At 43.9% G+C, this 17,500-nt stretch overlaps 2 protein-coding genes and 1 long non-coding RNA gene across 6 annotated transcripts in view; all 3 read right to left on the bottom strand.

Moving 5' to 3' along the window:
- Positions 1-603, bottom strand: part of LOC135093097 (uncharacterized) — a 30,852-nt gene extending 30,249 nt beyond the window's left edge. Inside the window, exon 1 of the long non-coding RNA XR_010263192.1 lies at positions 348-603. This is a non-coding gene — a long non-coding RNA (uncharacterized LOC135093097). The remainder of the gene's footprint in view (positions 1-347) is intronic.
- Positions 604-910: 307 nt separating this feature from the next.
- On the bottom strand, positions 911-4,150 carry LOC135093093 (ufm1-specific protease 1-like). The gene is made up of 5 exons (XM_063991986.1): positions 3,630-4,150; positions 2,622-2,770; positions 2,159-2,344; positions 1,540-1,749; positions 911-1,081 (listed from the first exon to the last, which is right to left on the bottom strand). The coding sequence occupies exons 2-5, from the start codon at positions 2,766-2,768 to the stop codon at positions 941-943; spliced, it is 684 nt and encodes a 227-aa protein (XP_063848056.1). The 5' UTR covers positions 2,769-2,770; positions 3,630-4,150; the 3' UTR covers positions 911-940.
- Positions 4,151-6,644: 2,494 nt separating this feature from the next.
- The window catches only part of LOC135093092 (protein amalgam-like), a 51,793-nt gene continuing 40,937 nt past the window's right edge, over positions 6,645-17,500 (bottom strand). The window contains exons 2-11 of one of the 4 annotated variants that reach the window (XR_010263188.1): positions 14,027-14,222; positions 13,132-13,205; positions 12,582-12,731; positions 11,167-11,310; positions 9,578-9,718; positions 8,690-8,936; positions 8,239-8,366; positions 7,777-8,014; positions 6,979-7,200; positions 6,655-6,794 (exon numbers count right to left, since the gene is read on the bottom strand). Coding sequence is in view for 3 of the 4 variants with exons in the window: in XM_063991982.1 (XP_063848052.1) it covers positions 6,691-6,794; positions 7,777-8,014; positions 8,239-8,366; positions 8,690-8,936; positions 9,578-9,718; positions 11,167-11,310; positions 12,582-12,731; positions 13,132-13,205; positions 14,027-14,168 (1,368 nt within the window). In the remaining variant the exon portion in view is untranslated. Of the gene's footprint in view, positions 6,795-6,875; positions 7,201-7,776; positions 8,015-8,238; positions 8,367-8,689; positions 8,937-9,577; positions 9,719-11,166; positions 11,311-12,581; positions 12,732-13,131; positions 13,206-14,026; positions 14,223-17,500 lie in introns of those variants that run through there. The other 3 variants (XM_063991982.1, XM_063991983.1, XM_063991984.1) reach the window with 3 other exon arrangements.

Below are 17,500 nucleotides of genomic sequence, written 5' to 3'. Positions count from 1 at the left end.
TCAAGTCTCAGAACACCACAGAACCTTAAAAAATCAAATAAATAAAACTGACAACACATTACGGTCATGATTTTAAACTATCTCATATTTTCCTTATTTCCAGCCTATTCCCAGGCCTATCCCAGCATCATTAGGCCTACTGATGCTTAACTCTATCTTCCCTCCATGTGTCAAGCCTCAAAAACACCGTCGAATCTTAAACATAAATAAATCTGACATTCCTTCCCACGAAAAATAGCCTCTCTTATCTCCTTTATTTCAGCTGATCTATAGGCCTATCCCGATGTCTGAGCCTATGTGGACATCCTCTAGTTATTTATGTACGAGTGTAAAGGTTCAGTACTCACGTTGACGGTAGATTTGTAGCACTAAAAACAATAACGTGAGTAATTTGCTTGCAGTTTTGTCATGCGTGTTTTGTCTTGATCTCAATCTTGATGTGACGTATGACCTTGTTTTAATAATGTGAGTAACTGTGTTTGAGCTTCCATATGGAAATGAAACAGGTAAATATATATAAATAAATAAATAGGCTAGCTGACTCTGTAACTAATTAAATAACAAGCTAATTCACTATTTAACTACTGAACTCACTCGTTAACTGGAAAAGGAAGAAAGAAATTAACAAATGAATAACCAATAAACTAACAACTTAAATAGACAGAAGGAGAGAGAGAGAGAGAGAGAGAGAGAGAGAGAGAGAGAGAGAGAGAGAGAGAGAGAGAGAGAGAGAGAGAGAATAAAACACCTCAAATCTAGCCTCACAAACTTGAGACAACAAAAAGAACCAATCACCCATTAACTAAACAAATAAACAAATAAACAAACGCTCTAACTAACTAATAAACAAAAAAACATCTCAAAACTAACTTCAAAAGTCACGAAACTCGAAGGACAAATGAAAAACACCTTCATAATACAAACAAAAACACTCTATTTATCATTCTCGTTTGGCAGACAGCTGAGGCAGACACATGTTGTAGAAGGTGGACTGGTGGAAGTCACTGAGAGGCTGCCATTTCACCCACCCGCTCGCCTGTAGGGACCCCGCCTCCCTCACCTCGCCCCAGAAGTGTGGATCCTGTGACGGAGAGAGGGAGAGAGGCTGGGTGGTTGGTAGGGTGGATGGAGAGATAGATAGATAGATAGTTAGATAGATATTGATAGATGGGTTATGAATACCGAGAGAGAGAGAGAGAGAGAGAGAGAGAGAGAGAGAGAGAGAGAGAGGCTGGGGTGGTTGGTAGGGTGGATGGAGAGATAGATAGATAGATAGTTAGATAGATATTGATAGATGGGTTATGAATACCGAGAGAGAGAGAGAGAGAGAGAGAGAGAGAGAGAGAGAGAGAGAGAGAGAGAGAGAGAGAGAGAGAGAGAGAGAATAAGATAAATAACTATACCATCAACTAACAAACAAACAAACAAACAGACAAACAAACAAACAGACAAGACAGACAAACAAACACAACTTCCCTCATCTCCCCCCCTCTCTCTCTCTCTCTCTCTCTCTCTCTCTCTCTCTCTCCCAATACCTACCACCACCAGCAAATAGCTTTCCGAGGCACCCTTGCAAACACCCATCACGCCCTTGGATGACACGTCAGTCTCCCCGCCCATCATGACAGGGGCGCCCTTGACTCTGAAGTGCTCCTGCAGGGCCCCCAGCTGCGCCCCGATCTCCTTCCCTTGTCCTAGGTGAAGAATCTTGCAAGGAACGTCATAAAGAATGTCTAGAATGTAGGAGACCTGTGGACAGAGAGAGAGGGAGGGAGGGGTGAGAGAGAGGTGTTGGTGGAGGCATGGTAGGGTGGGAAATGAGGGTGGTGTGGGTGATGGGATGATGGTGGGGAGAGAGAGGGTGAGAGGGAGGGAGTTAGGAAGGACTTGGTTCTCAAATAGAGTGGTAGATGAAAGGAATGGACTCAGTAATCATGTTGTTACTGCGGGATCATTGAGGAGCCTTAAGATATTAGGCAAATTTATGGATGGGGATGATAGGTGGAAATAAATGGATATGTTTCATGCAGGAACTGCCACATGTAATCCTGATGGCTTCTTGCAGCTTCCATTATTATCTTAAGTTTACTTGTAGAGAGAGAAAAAAAGAGAGATAATCAAATTCAAAGCAAATTTCACACGACACAACGTACATTACCTCCACACTACCAATCCACTGTCTTGAACCCACGAAGCTTGTCTCCTTGTCCCCCACCTCGACCAGTAGCTCCTGAATGCGTCTGTTCGAGGGCACGGCGGGCGGCGCTGACCCCTGGCCGCCTCCACGCTGCCCCCTCACCCACGAGCACAGAGACATGAGGGTCCTGTAGCCGCAGCCCCATCCCTGTGTCGCCCCAGGAGAAAGAAGGAGGGAGGGTGGTATAAAAGTGGTTATTCTGATGTTTTTTGTTGTTTTCCTGTGTTTTTGCTATTAGATAAATAATGAATAGATCTATTGTTGTATTTTACAAACGAAAACAAACAGAAAAACCTTATTATTTTTCTTCACCTCCCGTCACCAGCTAACCTGTCCCACCCCGCCACCACCACCTCCCCTGTCACCAGCTATCCTGTCCCACCCCGCCACCAACCACCCTGCCACCACCTACATCACCACCTACCCTGTCATCGAAGCCGTCACAGCCGTAGTGGTAGTACAAGTAGTCGCCGTGCACCGTCACCGTCTCCTCCGCGTCCTCGGGAGTGGCCAGGCCCAGGTGAACATTGGCCTGCAGGTGGTCCGTGTAGTCTCGCCCCCCGCCAACCATTGCTGGGGGAGAGAGAGAATGAATGAAGGCGTATGTAAAGATTTTATTGCTTTAAAAAATCGTTTATGATAATTAATGTGTTTTGCGCTCCTGTTGAGTTAAGTATATGGAGTTTGAGTAGGCTTATGGTCCCGTTAAATGTGGTGGTTTTGTCATTTTTTGCTTTTCTCAAATCTGTTTCAGCTTGTAACCAACGTTCAATGCTTGAAAAAAATAGTTCAGATTTTTTAAAGTTATTTCACCGGCGTAAAGTGAAATGGGTGGACTTTTCAGTATTTTTAATGGTGTCAAAGGTTCCAACACTTTTTTTTATATTTCATATTCATGAAATATATTTCATATATTTCATTTCATGTGAGTGGATGAATTTTGTAATATTTAGGAGTGTTTATTAGTGTGTTTTGGGGTATTTTGAATGTCTTGGGTGTGTCTTGGTGAGTTTTGATGTATTTAATGATGTTTTGAGTGTTTCGGAGTGTTTTGAGTGCGGTTTGGGTGAGCTTTATGGGTGTCTTCGGGTATTTTGACTGTGTTTAATGGGTATTTTGCCCACACATGTCCCCCACTAACCCAAATAACATAACTTAAACACCACAATCTCACCAGATCTTACCGTAACGATTCACGGTCATTTGACCCACATGCCAATTCGCCCACACTTTAAGTCATGAAAACGCCCTTAAAAGCCTACATAAACATCCACTATAATTCAGTTTCCTTCAGTGTGAAAGTTTTAAATTCCCGCTCGGTTGCAATCAGCTGAGAGGAGGAGGAGGGGGAGGCGAGGAGGAGGTGGTGGAGGTGGTCGTCTGTCATTCTATCATAAACACTATTATTTTGGCATAATGCTATGATATTTACCGTGTTGCTTTGATGTGTAGTGTTCCTGTGGTCCCTCTCCTCCCTAGTCTCAAGTTGTATCCTCACAGTATTGGCAGGAAGACGACAGTATCAGAAAATATTGAAGTTTTCTCTGGTCCTGTGGCTGGTGTTAATACTTGGCGGCCCAGACGGTCATGTGTTTATTTCACTTATTTTCCGCCTTCAGGAATGCAGTAACAGTACGCCACGTCCACCAGTGTTTCATGGCCCAGTGGTCTTTCTCCTCACTGAAGCACATACTCTCACACACATGTATTCAGGAGTTCTTAGCGTCACGGTCACCTCAGCCTGTCCCCTGTTCGGTTCAACAGGAATCTAGTTTTCTCTTAGCCCTCCCAAATGTCCGTCTGTTTTTTTACTTTAGTTTTTATTCTCCCGCTCTTGTTTCCTCTTCTTCCACACTTTAGACACTAATATCTCAGTTTCCTCCATTAGCTTTTCATTCAGTAGCACTTCTCCAACCTTGCCTTGTGTCAAGCGTGTCGCCGCCCCGCCTCATTGACCGCCCCGCATTCTGCTCTCCTGCCAGTACCTGGTGGTATGAGTTGTCACTTCTGCTTTTCTGTTGCAGAGTTACCACGTTGGGCGAGTGAGGCATTGTCTCTATCACTTCAAATCAAAGTCATGATCCTGTTACAAAATACAGTTTGGGGCTGAGTCATATGGAAGGATACTGTGTGTGTGGTAGCTATTGAACACATTAATGGTAGCTATATAGTCACATTATAGTGGTAGCTATATAGTCATATGGAAGGATACTGTGTGGTGGTGCTATTGAACACATTAATGTGTTCAATAGCACACACATACGTGTTGCCTACTTCCACCTGTCATCCTCATCCATAAATTTATCGTATCTTTTAAAGCCTTCTAATGACTGACTCAGCGCTAACTACCTCATTACTGAGTATTCCATTCATGTATCACTGAGATTAACTACTCTTCTGATCTTGCTAGTTGTATGCCTTCCCTCCTCCCACGGCTTCACTGCCCAAGGCTTTCTTAATTTTTTTTTTCCCATTATTCTATCTACCTCCCTAATGCAAGAGTTAGCCAGTATTCTCAATCATTTACCACTATTCTGTCTACCTTCCTAATGCAAGAGTTAACTAATATTCTCAATCATTCTTCACTATTCTCCCCACTTCCCTAATGCAAGAGTTAGCTATTATTCTCAATCATTCATCCCTATTCTGCCCACCTCCTTAATGCAAGAGTTAACCAGTATTCTCAGCCATTCATCCTTCTTACTGGTAAACTCCAGAACCCCTTGCCTGCTTGGGAGCAAAGAGGAACACTAACACAGTCAGACACAGATACATTTACTTGTAGACATCAGTACAAAATACATTACACATGATGAGAATTTGTTCACATTCCAGCAGTATCATAAAAAGAATAAATGAAGAAATAAAGATAAAATAATCCAAGAGGATGGGAATGTTGGGAAAATGTCTCTCATCAGATTATTCAGTGTTTAATATTACAATTTATTATTATTTGCATGATCACAACTCCAAAATGACTGCACGAGAATGTCAGGAAGCAAATATGTTGTAGTAATTGTTAGGATAATATCACTATCACTTGTCATGGCTCTTGGCACCACATTATATAATCCTGTCCCCTCACAACACACGCTCCCAGTCCCTCTATCCTTAACTTTCATTCAGAACCCTTATCTTAGTAATACAAGACTCATACCCTCACAAACATTTCCTTTCTCTTGCTTCCACACACACAGTAAAGAATTAAGTTATTCCTCATAATCTGCACCATCTCATTTCCTTGACTTTAATACACTTCACACCTCCAGCTGGTTTCTCAGCACTAAATCTTCCCTTTTTTACTTCTATACACACTAATGTTGTTTGTCTATCAGCTGTACATTCTTCCTTTGCCTTCATACAAGAGTACACTTCATGCCTCTAAGTTTCTCAGCTCCACACACTTACCCCAGCTTACTAAATAGTTTAACCACCTCCTCACAACACAAGCTCTTACCTGTATCAGTGTAATTTCTCCCTATGAGGAAAAACAGTAAAAACCAAATTTGCATCTGAGCCCGAGACCACAGTACAAAGAGCCACTTTAAAATCACACTCTCCTTACAAAAAGATCACACACGGCTCACAAAACAGCAGGTGTGTGTGTGTGATATGAAGATGCACACAGTTTTAAGTCACACGGTTTACAAAAAAGATATATATCACATAAAAAGCCACCATGCCAAAACCCACCAAACTTTTGAGGGTCTTGTAATGGGTTTCGCCTAATGTTTGCGTGTTAAGTATGTACAACACACCAGAAGCGAGAAACAGCAGCAACATCCAAGACAAGTCAGGCGTTTGTGTACGAAAGTGACCCTCTACAGTCACTCTGGGGTAGGCAGGAGTGGGGACCAGACCAGGAGAAACATGGCACTTCCAGAATTATAACTTAAGCTTTTTTTTTCTTTTTCATGTAAGAGACACTAGACAGAGGCAACAATGAAGAAAAGAGCCCAGTGAGGAGCCAGATGGTCTGTGTGATCAAGTGCAACTATTAAAGACACACTGTAATGCAATGTCCTACCACCCTTGAAATTTCGTAAAAAAAAAAAAACCTTCCATTTAACAATTTGGTCTTAATCTCATTCATCCCACAAACTTTTCAGACTAAAATAACCTTAAAAACTTTCACTGAACATTCTGGTCCAGCCTCTCACCCCAAACCTTAAAAATAACTCTTTAAAACCTCCACAATGTGAAAGAAAAACAGCATGACAAGACACAATAATATAATGTCCCATAACCCTTAAAATTCTGGTCTAATTAATCTTTCATCCCATAAATTTCTTAAACTTACAAATAACTCTTTAAAAACCTCCATAATGTACAAGAGTAACTACATGACAAGACACACTCCAATCAAGTCAATTATTAACACATTTCACATATATCCAGACAAGGGAACACCAGTACAGCCTGACTTGAAGAGATGAGAGAGAGAGAGACAAATGTGAGCTGAACATAGCAAGAAGCGCTAGAATGCGGCAGCCTTAGCAGAGTGGTGAGGCGACCAGGAGCAGCGTGAGGGGCAAGAGAGCCGAGCTGAGGAGGGCGCCGCCACCACACCCACTGGCAGACCGACCCACTGCAACCTCTGTGGATGGAAACACTGGCTCAGATTAGAGAGAGAGAGAGAGAGAGAGAGAGAGAGAGAGAGAGAGAGAGAGAGAGAGAGAGAGAGAGAATTATCCTACAGTACCTATCCAAGTTTCATGCTGTATTAGTTTTGTGATCCTGAGTTTTGTAATCTTAAATTTTTAAACACTTTGCTCTCTCACCATGACTATTTTCCATGACCACAGAGATGATTAGCCAGGTTCTCAAGACTTCTCCTGTTAGTAATATACAAATCTTATTAATCAGCCACTAGAACCTAAAAAACACCCCTAAAATCCCATGTAACTAGAGTTTTGTGTCCTCGCTGTAAGCAGATTCCATCTTCCTGCTGCTGGCAAGACACTCACTGCCACAGCAAAACTGAGAGGAAGGCTGGTGTCACACTGCATGAATAAATAAAGGTTTTCAGTGTTTTTAATCCTGCATTTCACTATCCTTCAGTTTAACGTTACTGATATGAAAGAAGAAAAGTGTAAAAATTAGAGACAAGACTGAATTCAACTGTAACCAAGAAAAGAAAACTCACTGACCACCACCACCACCACTACCACCATCATCACCATGTTAGGGGCAGTTGTTATAACTATTATTGTTATATTAAATTTTCCTCCTGTTCCTCCTCCTCTCTGCCTGGCCTGTGTGTGCTGAGGTCAGGTGAATGTGGGTGGCAAATAGGTTTCTTTAATACTCATGTTTGGAGGATGTACAGAGGGACATATGAATAAGAGAGAATGGACATGTTTTCTTCATTATCTATGTAGTATTACCATTACTGTCATTGTTACCTTTTAAAATTTGTTATATGATAATATGTCAACTTTTGCCTGACTTCAGCACACACAGATCAGGCAGGGAGGAGGAAGAAGAGAACAAACAGCTAGGAAATCTAATACAACAACAACAATAATAATAACAACAACAACATCAAGCCCTAACCACCACCACCACCACTGCCTCACCTCTCCTCGTGTAAAAGTTGAACACGTCCGACCTGCTTGACCATCCATACTTATTCTCCACTGCCACCACTGCCTCGTAGTCCCTGGCCGGCTGCAAGTCTCGGAGGGCGTGGCTCAGGTGGTAGATAGGGCCAGGGGGTGCAGGGGTGGAGGTGGAGGGGCCAGGGTGGGCTGTCATGGCTTGTGTGGACTGCAGGCGGACTTTCCACTCCCCCTGAAATGGACTGCCACTTGCATGCTGCAGTGTAAGCGGAGGTTAGGTTAGCTTAGGTTTGGTTAGTTAGGTCTGGTTAGGTTTGGTTAGGTTAGATTAGCTTAAGTTTGGTTTGGTTAGGTTAGGACTGTCTGAATCTGTACTCATTCCCATGAACTAAATGTACAAAGGATATTGTCTGCATTGGTTTGTACAACACACACTCAAGACTCACTCCTATCACCTAAATGTAGTAAGGATGCACTCACCTGCCTGGGTCTGTACTCCACGCGGTACATTGTGATGAGGGAAGGACTTTCTGCCTCCCAGGTCAGCGTGTAGGACGTCTCCTCGCCTCCTGCAGGACTGCTAGTCATGCGAGGCTTCTTGGGGAGTCCTGAAGGGTAGACAGACGCTCACCATCCACGCCACATTTTCCCAGACAGGACAGACAGACAGGCTCACCATTTAAGACAGGTTCCCAAATCTTTCCTGGCTTGTTACCCAAATTAATGCATCACTTTGTGTGTTAAGAAAATATTCCTCTTATCATGTGACAGCTCCCATCACAAACACCCTTACACACACCTGACAGTCACAAGGTACGCTTTCCTTGCCCTAACAAGTTCTCGGCAGAGCAGGTGTAGCCTAACCTAACAAACCCCCTCACAGCCACCATCCCCACACACACCTGCCGCCCAACACAGCCCCCCCACACACCTGACAGTCGCAAGGTACGCTCTCCTTGCCCTAACGAGTTCTCAGCAGAGCAGGTGTAGTCTCCAAAATCTTCCTCTTGAATGGGGCTGATGGTGAGGCTGTGGTGGAGCGTCCCGTGGTAAGGGACAACGCGAGGGTCAGGGCTCAGCGGTCGCCCATCCCTACTCCAGGTCACTGTTGGCGTTGGGTGGCCGACAACCTGGCATTCTAAGTGTGCCTTGTCCCCCTCAGCCAGGTGGTGCAGTGCCTTAGGGAAGGTGGGGAGTGTACAGGTGGGGAGGATGGGTGGGTGTAAAGGACAGGGATGTTACTGAATGTTTGTCTCTATAAATGCTGATTAAGAGGAGGTTAAGAGAATTATGACTGAGGAAAATACAAAATATAAAGATAAATATGAGATGTGACTTAATCTTTGATGTGTAGTCCACTCACAGATGACTCATTCTGATGTGAAGAGAGCTATGGCTGAGGGAACACACAATATATAGAGGCAAATGTGAGATCTGACTCCATCTTTGCTGTTTTATTCATTCACAGTCAAGGAAACACAAAATATTGAGGTAAATGTGAGATTTGACTCCACTTTTGCTGCCTAATCCATTCAGTCTCCTTATAAACACTGACAACTGATTCTGAGATGAAGAGAGTTATGACAGAGAAAAGACGCAAAATATACTGATTCTGAGGTGAAGAGAATTATGACAGAGGAAAGACACAAAATATACAAGTAAATATAAGATTTGACTCCATTTTTACTGTCTTATTCATTCAGTCTCCTTACAAAGCCTGACTCTGACAAGGAACACCAGTTAACTTGCACTGTGACACCAACACAACAGAAGACAACACAAGTCAACACAGAACACTACTCCACACCCGCTCCACTACCTGCTTGGTGGTGACCTCGGGCGGGTACTCCACCTGTATGGTCATGGTGGAGGAGGACGGCCGCCCCACACCATTGGAGGCTGTGCACACGTAGGTACCAGCCACGTGGCGGTCCACATTCTGCAGGCGGATACTCTGGCCCTGTGGAGGTGGTGGGGTGATAAGAAGTGCTGTGGCTTGTGTGAGGAACTGTCACCCTTGAACTGTGTGAGGGAGGCAAGGGAAGTGTTCATGTGTGTATGGATGTGTGGTCTGTGACTTGAGGAGTGCAGTGGGTTGTGTGAGGAGCTGTCACACAGAGGAAACTAATATGGAGTGAATCAGTAGGTTGCTACATCATGGAAGCCTGAAGAACCAAATATGAGGGGGTCTGAGGAAAGTACTTGTGTATTTATTAATGTGTGTGATCACAGATTTAAGCCTGGGGAACCAAACCTACTAAGGGACTAAGCTAAATGATGTACTGATAGGCTGGTGTGAATTATTGGGCTGCTACATCATACAAGCCTGAGAACCTAATATGATGGGGGTCTAGGGAAGGTATCTGTGTATTTATAGGTGTGTGTGATGAAATACACCCATTGTGACATTGAAACAGAGTGTCCAGTCAGCTGCAAGGCATTCCCTGTAGAGAACCTGGTAAACTTTCAAAGGGAAGCCAAATGTTTCTTATCTTCCCTAATAAATAAATAAAAAAAAAAGACAAAGAGATCATTGAAACAGTGCACATACAGACAGAGGCAAGTAATTTACTGTGCTGACTCTGGTGAACACTCAAAGGGCAGCAAGACATTTAAACTGCAAAAAGAAAGGCAGAACATAACTGATTCAAGAACACAGAATAGTAAGACATGAACACAATACAATAAGGCAAAAAATAATAAAAAGTAAATATCAACATGGAATAAAACAAACACCAAAACTGAATAACATAAGCACACAATACAGTAAGATAATAATAATAGTAATAATAGTAATAATAGTAATAATAATAATAATAATAATAATAATAATAATAATAATAATAATGCTATAGACGTGGTTGGGGGACACTGGCAGATGCTTGGCACGATCTAGCACCCACTGTCCACGTACTTTCCTATGTGACTTACTTTGCCCTCTGAATATCCCGAGTGGCTGTATTGACTGGCCACGTGGAATGTTAACTGCGCTGCTTATGATTCGCTATCAATACATAAAGCAAGCCAAGAAGATAACGAAGTAAAAATGTCAATTACCGGTTTTTTTTTTTTTTTTTTTCGAAACACGCTACATTATTTTTCCGCTCAAAATAAGATGTTTTTATTTATTTATTTATTTTTTCTGTGCAAACCGTTGTCACATATTGGAGATCAGTAAAGGATAATAAGATTCAGACCTGGGCGTAATCTACATAACGATAACGAAGCAATAAAGGAACAAAAACTCAAGAGAGCCTAGCCAAGCAGTCCCCGGGGTGGTTACTGGTCAGCCTCACCTCCTCAGACCCGGCCGTAATCTACATATTAGCCGATAACAAAGCAATACAGGAACAAAAACTCAAAGGAGCCTAGCCATGCAGCCCCCAGATGGTCACTAGTCAGCCTCACCTCCTCTGCCTGGGCACCCGAGGGGAGGGGTCCCTGCTGCCTGCTCCAGCTGATGGCGGCGGGCGGGTTGCCGTCAGCCAGACACTCCAAGGTGAGGCTGGCCCCGTGCCTCACCCGCTGCACTGCTGGACTCATGCGCCGCACCTGGGTGAAAAAAATATATGGCTTTTTCTTTCCTGTCGTTTCTTTTTTGTCACGCGCCGCACCTCAGGGAGAAGCGGTTATCTTTTTTTCAGTGGGTAGAGACTGGCTCAAGATGCGGGAATGGAGAGGGAGGGCGAAAGACCTAAACTCCCACTAAACTTTTAGAAAACGTATTGAAAAGCCTCTTATCGTTAAAAAGACAAAAAAAAATGTTCCCAATTTTTTTTAGAAATCCTATTAATCAGCTATTATATTTCTTGCTTACAGAACTAACAAAAAAAAAATTTCAGGGATCGAAATTCCACAATATAAGTTGAGGCGTCAAACATTTTTTCATTCCATCACAAATTTTAACAAGAGAACGAATAAATTTCACGGATAATCGAGCATTTCAGAGGGAACAAAACATTTACGCGAATAAATAAATAAATAAATAAATAAATAAACAAATGCGCTACGAAACAAACAAGAGACGAATGCAAACGTACCAACCCTCCCTTTTCTCCCCTCAGCTCCCCTCGCCACAAGCACCTCTTCTATTAGCAGGGTGGCGAGGGGGAGGAAAACTAGGAGGGAAGGGGAGGGGAGAGTAGGGGAAGAATTCACGCTATTGGAGGAAAATTAGGAAGGAGTCAGTCTCGTAAAGCGCGGAATAAAGGGAAATGTGATCAGCCGTGGACAGGGAGACGAGGCGGTGGCGAGGGAGAGTGAAGAGGAAGAGGAGGAGGTGGTGGTGGTGGTGATGGTAGTGGAGAAGGAAAGGTTACGGTAGTCATGATTTCAAGGGGACAGATTGGAGAGGTGGTGGTGGCGAGGAAGAAAAGTTACGATGAGTTTAAGGCAAGGCAGTTCTGGATGACCCCTTCTTGACCTTCTCTAGAGACTGGCACCTCAATGGACCTTTTTTTTTCATTCGTTTTGTTGTCCTGCTCGACTTGTACCCCTCATACATAAAACTGATACAGCTGTAGTACTAAACACCAGCAAATCCTCTAATGAACACGCTGTATAACTGGAAAAAAAAGAAAAAGAAAACTAACACTGGACACAGAGAATGGAGCTGTTGAAAGAGTAACTATGATAATATACGCTGGCTGGCACAATGGCTGGCTGGCTGGGTGGGTGGCTGACTCACCGTGGCTGGCACTGTACGTCAAAGGAGCTCACACGGTTTCAGTATATGGGAAAGACACGCTAATTCTGCTTCTGTACAGTCTAATACTACTGAGATGAAGTGAAGAGTGTGAAGAGTTAGGCCAGCTGGGACTTACCGAGGCTGGGTATTGTACATCAAGGGAATGGACAATTTCAATAGCCGGAGAGGACTCGATGCGACACACGTACTTCCCAGCGTGGCTTCTCTTGACGCCCTGCAGGATGAAGGAGTCCCCGCTCTTGCTGAGTCTCTTGGAGGGCTTCAGCTGGGGCCAAAAAATAAAGGGTTCAGGCTTGATAATGTTCTGTCTATACAAACGAGGTAATCACACACGGGGAGGCCCAGACATTGCATCACGCACTCACACACACATCACTCACACTCTCTTGTGGATCACCCTTCTCCTTCTCCTCCTCCTCCTCTAGAAGACCAGACAAGACAAGAAGTAATGGGTTCAAGTTCTATAAAGTAAGATAAGAAAAAGAGAGAGGAGGGAATTGGTTCTCAAATACAGTGGCGGATGGCTGGAATGCAAAACTCATTCATCACATCCAATGAGTGACTCCACACACACACACACACACACACACACACACACACACACAGAAGCAGTCAGTCAGCCAGCCACGCCACAACACTCAGCAACTCTCTCACTCAGTACTCACATTCATATCTCCCACAAAGAGCATGCGATGGTCTCCGTTTGGCAGCACTCGCCTGAACATCAGAAGAAACGTCCCTGGAAGAACGAGAGAAAAAAGTAAAGGGGTGACTTTAACTGGCGGATAATATAACAAGGATGACTTAAACAAAATCCTCAGGGTCAGTAATCAGGGCAGGACGAGACACTTCCAAACTCTCAAGCACTCCCAAACACCTCAGAACACTCCCAAACACTCCAGTACTCTCCAAATTACTTCCAAACACTCCTAAAGGCTCACAAACATCTCATAATCTTGTTACACACAGCTAAACACTCCCAAACACTTCCAATTACTTCCAGACACTCCCAAACACACACACTCTGCCAAACACACTCCCACAGACTCGTAACCAGTCCTAAACACCTCCCAAACACTCCCAAACACACACACTCTCCCAACATACTCCCACAGACTCGTAACCACTCCTAAACACCTCCCAGACACTCCCAAACACACACACTCTGCCAAACACACTCCCACAGACTCGTAACCAGTCCTAAACACCTCCCAAAACACTCCCAAACACACACACTCTCCCAAACACACTCCCACAGACTCGTAACCACTCCTAAACACCTCCCAGACACTCCCAAACACACACACTCTGCCAAACACAATCCCACAGACTCGTAACCACTCCTAAACACCTCCCAGACACTCCCAAACACACACACTCTGCCAAACACACTCCCACAGACTCGTAACCAGTCCTAAACACCTCCCAAACACTCCCAAACACACACACTCTGCCAAACACACTCCCACAGACTCGTAACCAGTCCTAAACACCTCCCAGACACTCCCAAACACACACACTTTCTCCCAATCACCTCCAAACACACTCCCAAACCCTCACCTTTGTTCTCCACTTGGCAAGGGAAGGTTATGTCTCCTCCAACCTCCACTTTGAAATCTTGGCCAGAGGAGCTGAAGGAGGGAGGAATCTCAGGAACCTCCTCCACGTACTCCTCCTCCTCTTCCTCCTCCTCCTCCTCCATTGCCCTCCCCGCCAGGCTCCTCCGGGTCCTCTCCTGTGCTGGGTTTCGAACGGGCTGCAAGAAATATTTTGGTTAGGTTAGGTTTTCTCCTCCTCCTCCTCCTCCTCCTCCTCCTCCTCCTCCTCCTCCTCCTCCTCCTCCTTTTCCTCCTCTTGAAGCTTGTTTTGGGTTTGGTTGAGTTTGTTTGGGTAGGACGAAGAGAGAGAGAGAGAGAGAGAGAGAGAGGAGAGAGAGAGAGAGAGAGAGAGAGAGGAGAGAGAGAGAGAGAGAGAGAGAGAGAGAGAGAGAGAGAGAGAGAGAGAGAGAGTATAAAGGTGTGATACATAACTAAAGAAAGAAAGAAATAAAGAAATAAAGAAAAGATAGAAAAGAAAGAAAAGAGAAAGAAAGGAAAAGGAAAATTAAGGAATGTAAATCTGTATATATTTCTCGTTTTATCATCTCCTCCTCTTTCTCCTTCCTTTCTTCCTTCCTTCCTTCCTTCCTCCATCTCTTTCTCCTCCTCCTCCTCCTCCTCCTCCTACCCTTTTTTTTTCTATCTCTACACTATCACTTTATCCTCCTCCTCCTCCTCCTCCTCCTCCTCCTCCTTCCTCCTCCCTCCTCCCTCCTCCTCCTACTCCACTTCCTTCAGGTAAATTTGAGGATTATCTCTCTCCTTCATTGCCTCAGTTACTTAGCAGGAAAGAAGGAAGGAAAGAAGGAAGGAAGGAAGGAAGGAAGGAAGGAAGGAAGAATAGAAGGAAGGAGAGAACTAAGAAGCATAAAGTTAAAGATAAAAGAATATGGAAGGAGAGAGAGAGAGAGAGAGAGAGAGAGAGAGAGAGAGAGAGAGAGAGAGAGAGAGAGAGAGAGAGAGAGAGAGAGAGAGAGTGGGAGGGGTTGAGTTAGCCATTGGGTTTAATTAATTGATGTTTGGAAGGTGAGGGGAAAAAATGAGCTCTCTCTCTCTCTCTCTCTCTCTCTCTCTCTCTCTCTCTCTCTCTCTCTCTCTCTCTCTCTCTCTCTCTCTCTCTGATACATCCTTTGTTTTCGTCTATACAGTTAGAAAAGTGAAGAGAGAGAGAGAGAGAGAGAGAGAGAGAGAGAGAGAGAGAGAGAGGAGAGAGAGAGAGAGAGAGAGAGAGAGAGAGAGAGAGAGAGAGAGAGAGAGAGAGAGAGACTTCAGATATTAAATAAATCAAAACCATTTATCTCTTTTCTTTATTACTCATTATTACTCCCCTCCTCCTCCTCCCTCCTCCTCCTCCTCCTCCTCCTTCTCCTCCTCTCTCCTCCTCCTCCTCTTCTTCCTTCCATAATCTCCCTGGCTGGAAAATTATACCTGGAAAACAAGATTAATGGCACACTCCTTCACTCCTTCCTTCCTTCCTTCCTTCCTTCCTTCCTTCCTTCATTCATTCATTCTTTCTTTCGTTATTTTTTTATTCCTTTTCTTCTTCCTACCTTCCTTCGTTTTTATATTTAATTTTTTTTGTGACTCTCTCTCTCTCTCTCTCTCTCTCTCTCTCTCTCTCTCTCTCTCTCTCTCTCTCTCTCTCTCTCTCTCTCTTCTTCCTTATTTCCTTCTCATTCCTCCTCTTCCTCCTCCTCCTCCTCCTCTTTAGCTTTCGTCATCATCATCATCGTTCTTCTTCTTCTTCTTCTTCTTCTTCTTCTTCTTCTTCTTCTTCTTCTTCTTCTTCTTCTATCTTCCTCTCCCCTTTATTTCATCCTATTATCATCTGTTTACATCTTCTTCCTCTTCTTCTTCTACAACTTTCATTATCAATACTCTTCCTTCTTCCTCTTCTTCTTCCTCCTCCTCCTCCTTCTCCTCCTCTCCTCTTCCAGCTTTCATTATCAATACTCTTTACTCTTCCTCCTCTTCTTCTTCTTCTTCTTCTTCTTCTTCCTCCTCCTCCTCCTCCTTCTCCTCTTCTTCTTTTGTCTTTGTTATGCTCTTTCCTTCTTCCTCTGTTTCTTATCTTCCTCTTCTTCCTACTCTCTCTCTCTCTCTCTCTCTCTCTCTCTCTCTCTCTCTCTCTCTCTCTCCTCTCTCTCTCTCTCTCTCTCTCTGTAGTTCTTCTCCTTGTCCTCCTCCTCCTTCTATTTCTCTTCTTTCTTCTCCCTTCCTTCCTTTTTCTGCTTCTTCTCATCCTTCCTTCTGTCCTTTCATTTCCTCCTCCTCCTCCTCCTCCTCCTCCTCTTATCACCCTCTGCCCTACGCTGTCACCAACACCACCACCACCACCACCACCACTGCCACCTCCTCCTTCCCCTCCTCCTTCTCGTCCTCCTCCTCCTCCTCCTCCTCCTCCTCCTCCTCCTCCTCCTCCTCTCTAACAAGGTAGACTTATAAACAAGCCTATTAGTGTGATGACGTCATAACTACAACTAATTTAATATTTAGTAGTTAATATGTAGATGACTTGGCAGGGTGACTAAAGGGAGAGAGGGAGAGGGAGAGGGGAGAGGGGAGAGGAGAGAGGGAGAGGGAGAGGGAGGGTGATGAGAAGATGAGGTAAGTTAGGGGCAGGGGAGAGAGAGAGAGAGAGAGAGAGAGAGAGAGAGAGAGAGAGAGAGAGAGAGAGAGAGAGAGAGAGAGAGAGAGAGAGAGAGAGAGAGAGAGAGAGAGGAGGTAAAAGTAGGGAGGTGATTAGGTACACACACACACCCACGCACACACGCACCACAAGCCTCCTCCTCCTCCTCCTCCTCCTCCTCCTCTTCCTCCTCCTCTTTCCTCTTCCTCCCCCTCTCCTCCTCTTCTTCCAATTCTTTCTTCAATCTTTTCCTTTCTTCATTCTTCGTTCCTGCATCTTTCTCTTTCTCTCTTACCCCTTACACACACACACACACACACACACACACACACACACACACACACACACACACACACACACACACACACACACACAGTTCCAGAAAATATAATATAGATACACTTATAAATTTAATTACAAAGGTCACTAAGGTGTAATTGTGTAGTAATGTAATGTAATGTAATGTAACGTATCTCTGTAGTCTTTTGTAATGTATTTTATTTAGAGTTTAGTTCAGTGTGATGATTGAAGGGTTATGTGTGTGTGTGTGTGTGTGTGTGTGTGTGTGTGTGTGTGTGTGTGTGTGTGTGTGTGTGTGTGTGTCTCGGTTATTTCTTTTCACTTGTTGTATAAAAAAATAAATAAATAAATAAAACACAGAAAACGAGAGCTGGAAGATTAAAGATTCTTCCTGACCCTTGTCTTGTACAGTTTACCAGTGAAAATATTAAAACAAATTAAAAATAAACACTGAAAAAAAAAAAAACTCACACACACACACTCCAGACATTTCTTCATGCAAACTTA

Source organism: Scylla paramamosain, chromosome 41 (genome assembly GCF_035594125.1).
Source record: "Scylla paramamosain isolate STU-SP2022 chromosome 41, ASM3559412v1, whole genome shotgun sequence".
Taxonomy (NCBI): domain Eukaryota; kingdom Metazoa; phylum Arthropoda; class Malacostraca; order Decapoda; family Portunidae; genus Scylla; species Scylla paramamosain.
This window is presented reverse-complemented; position numbering and strand designations above follow the sequence as displayed.

Excerpts from the sequence above, each read along its gene's own strand:
- LOC135093093 (XM_063991986.1), bottom strand. The coding sequence starts at position 2,768 with ATGGTTGGCGGGGGGCGAGACTACACGGACCACCTGCAGGCCAATGTT. Across the intron at positions 2,345-2,621 it reads GTGACGGCTTCGATGACAGG|GGATGGGGCTGCGGCTACAG; the intron begins GTAGGTGGTGAT and ends GGGGCGACACAG. Across the intron at positions 1,750-2,158 it reads AGTGGATTGGTAGTGTGGAG|GTCTCCTACATTCTAGACAT; the intron begins GTAATGTACGTT and ends CTCTGTCCACAG.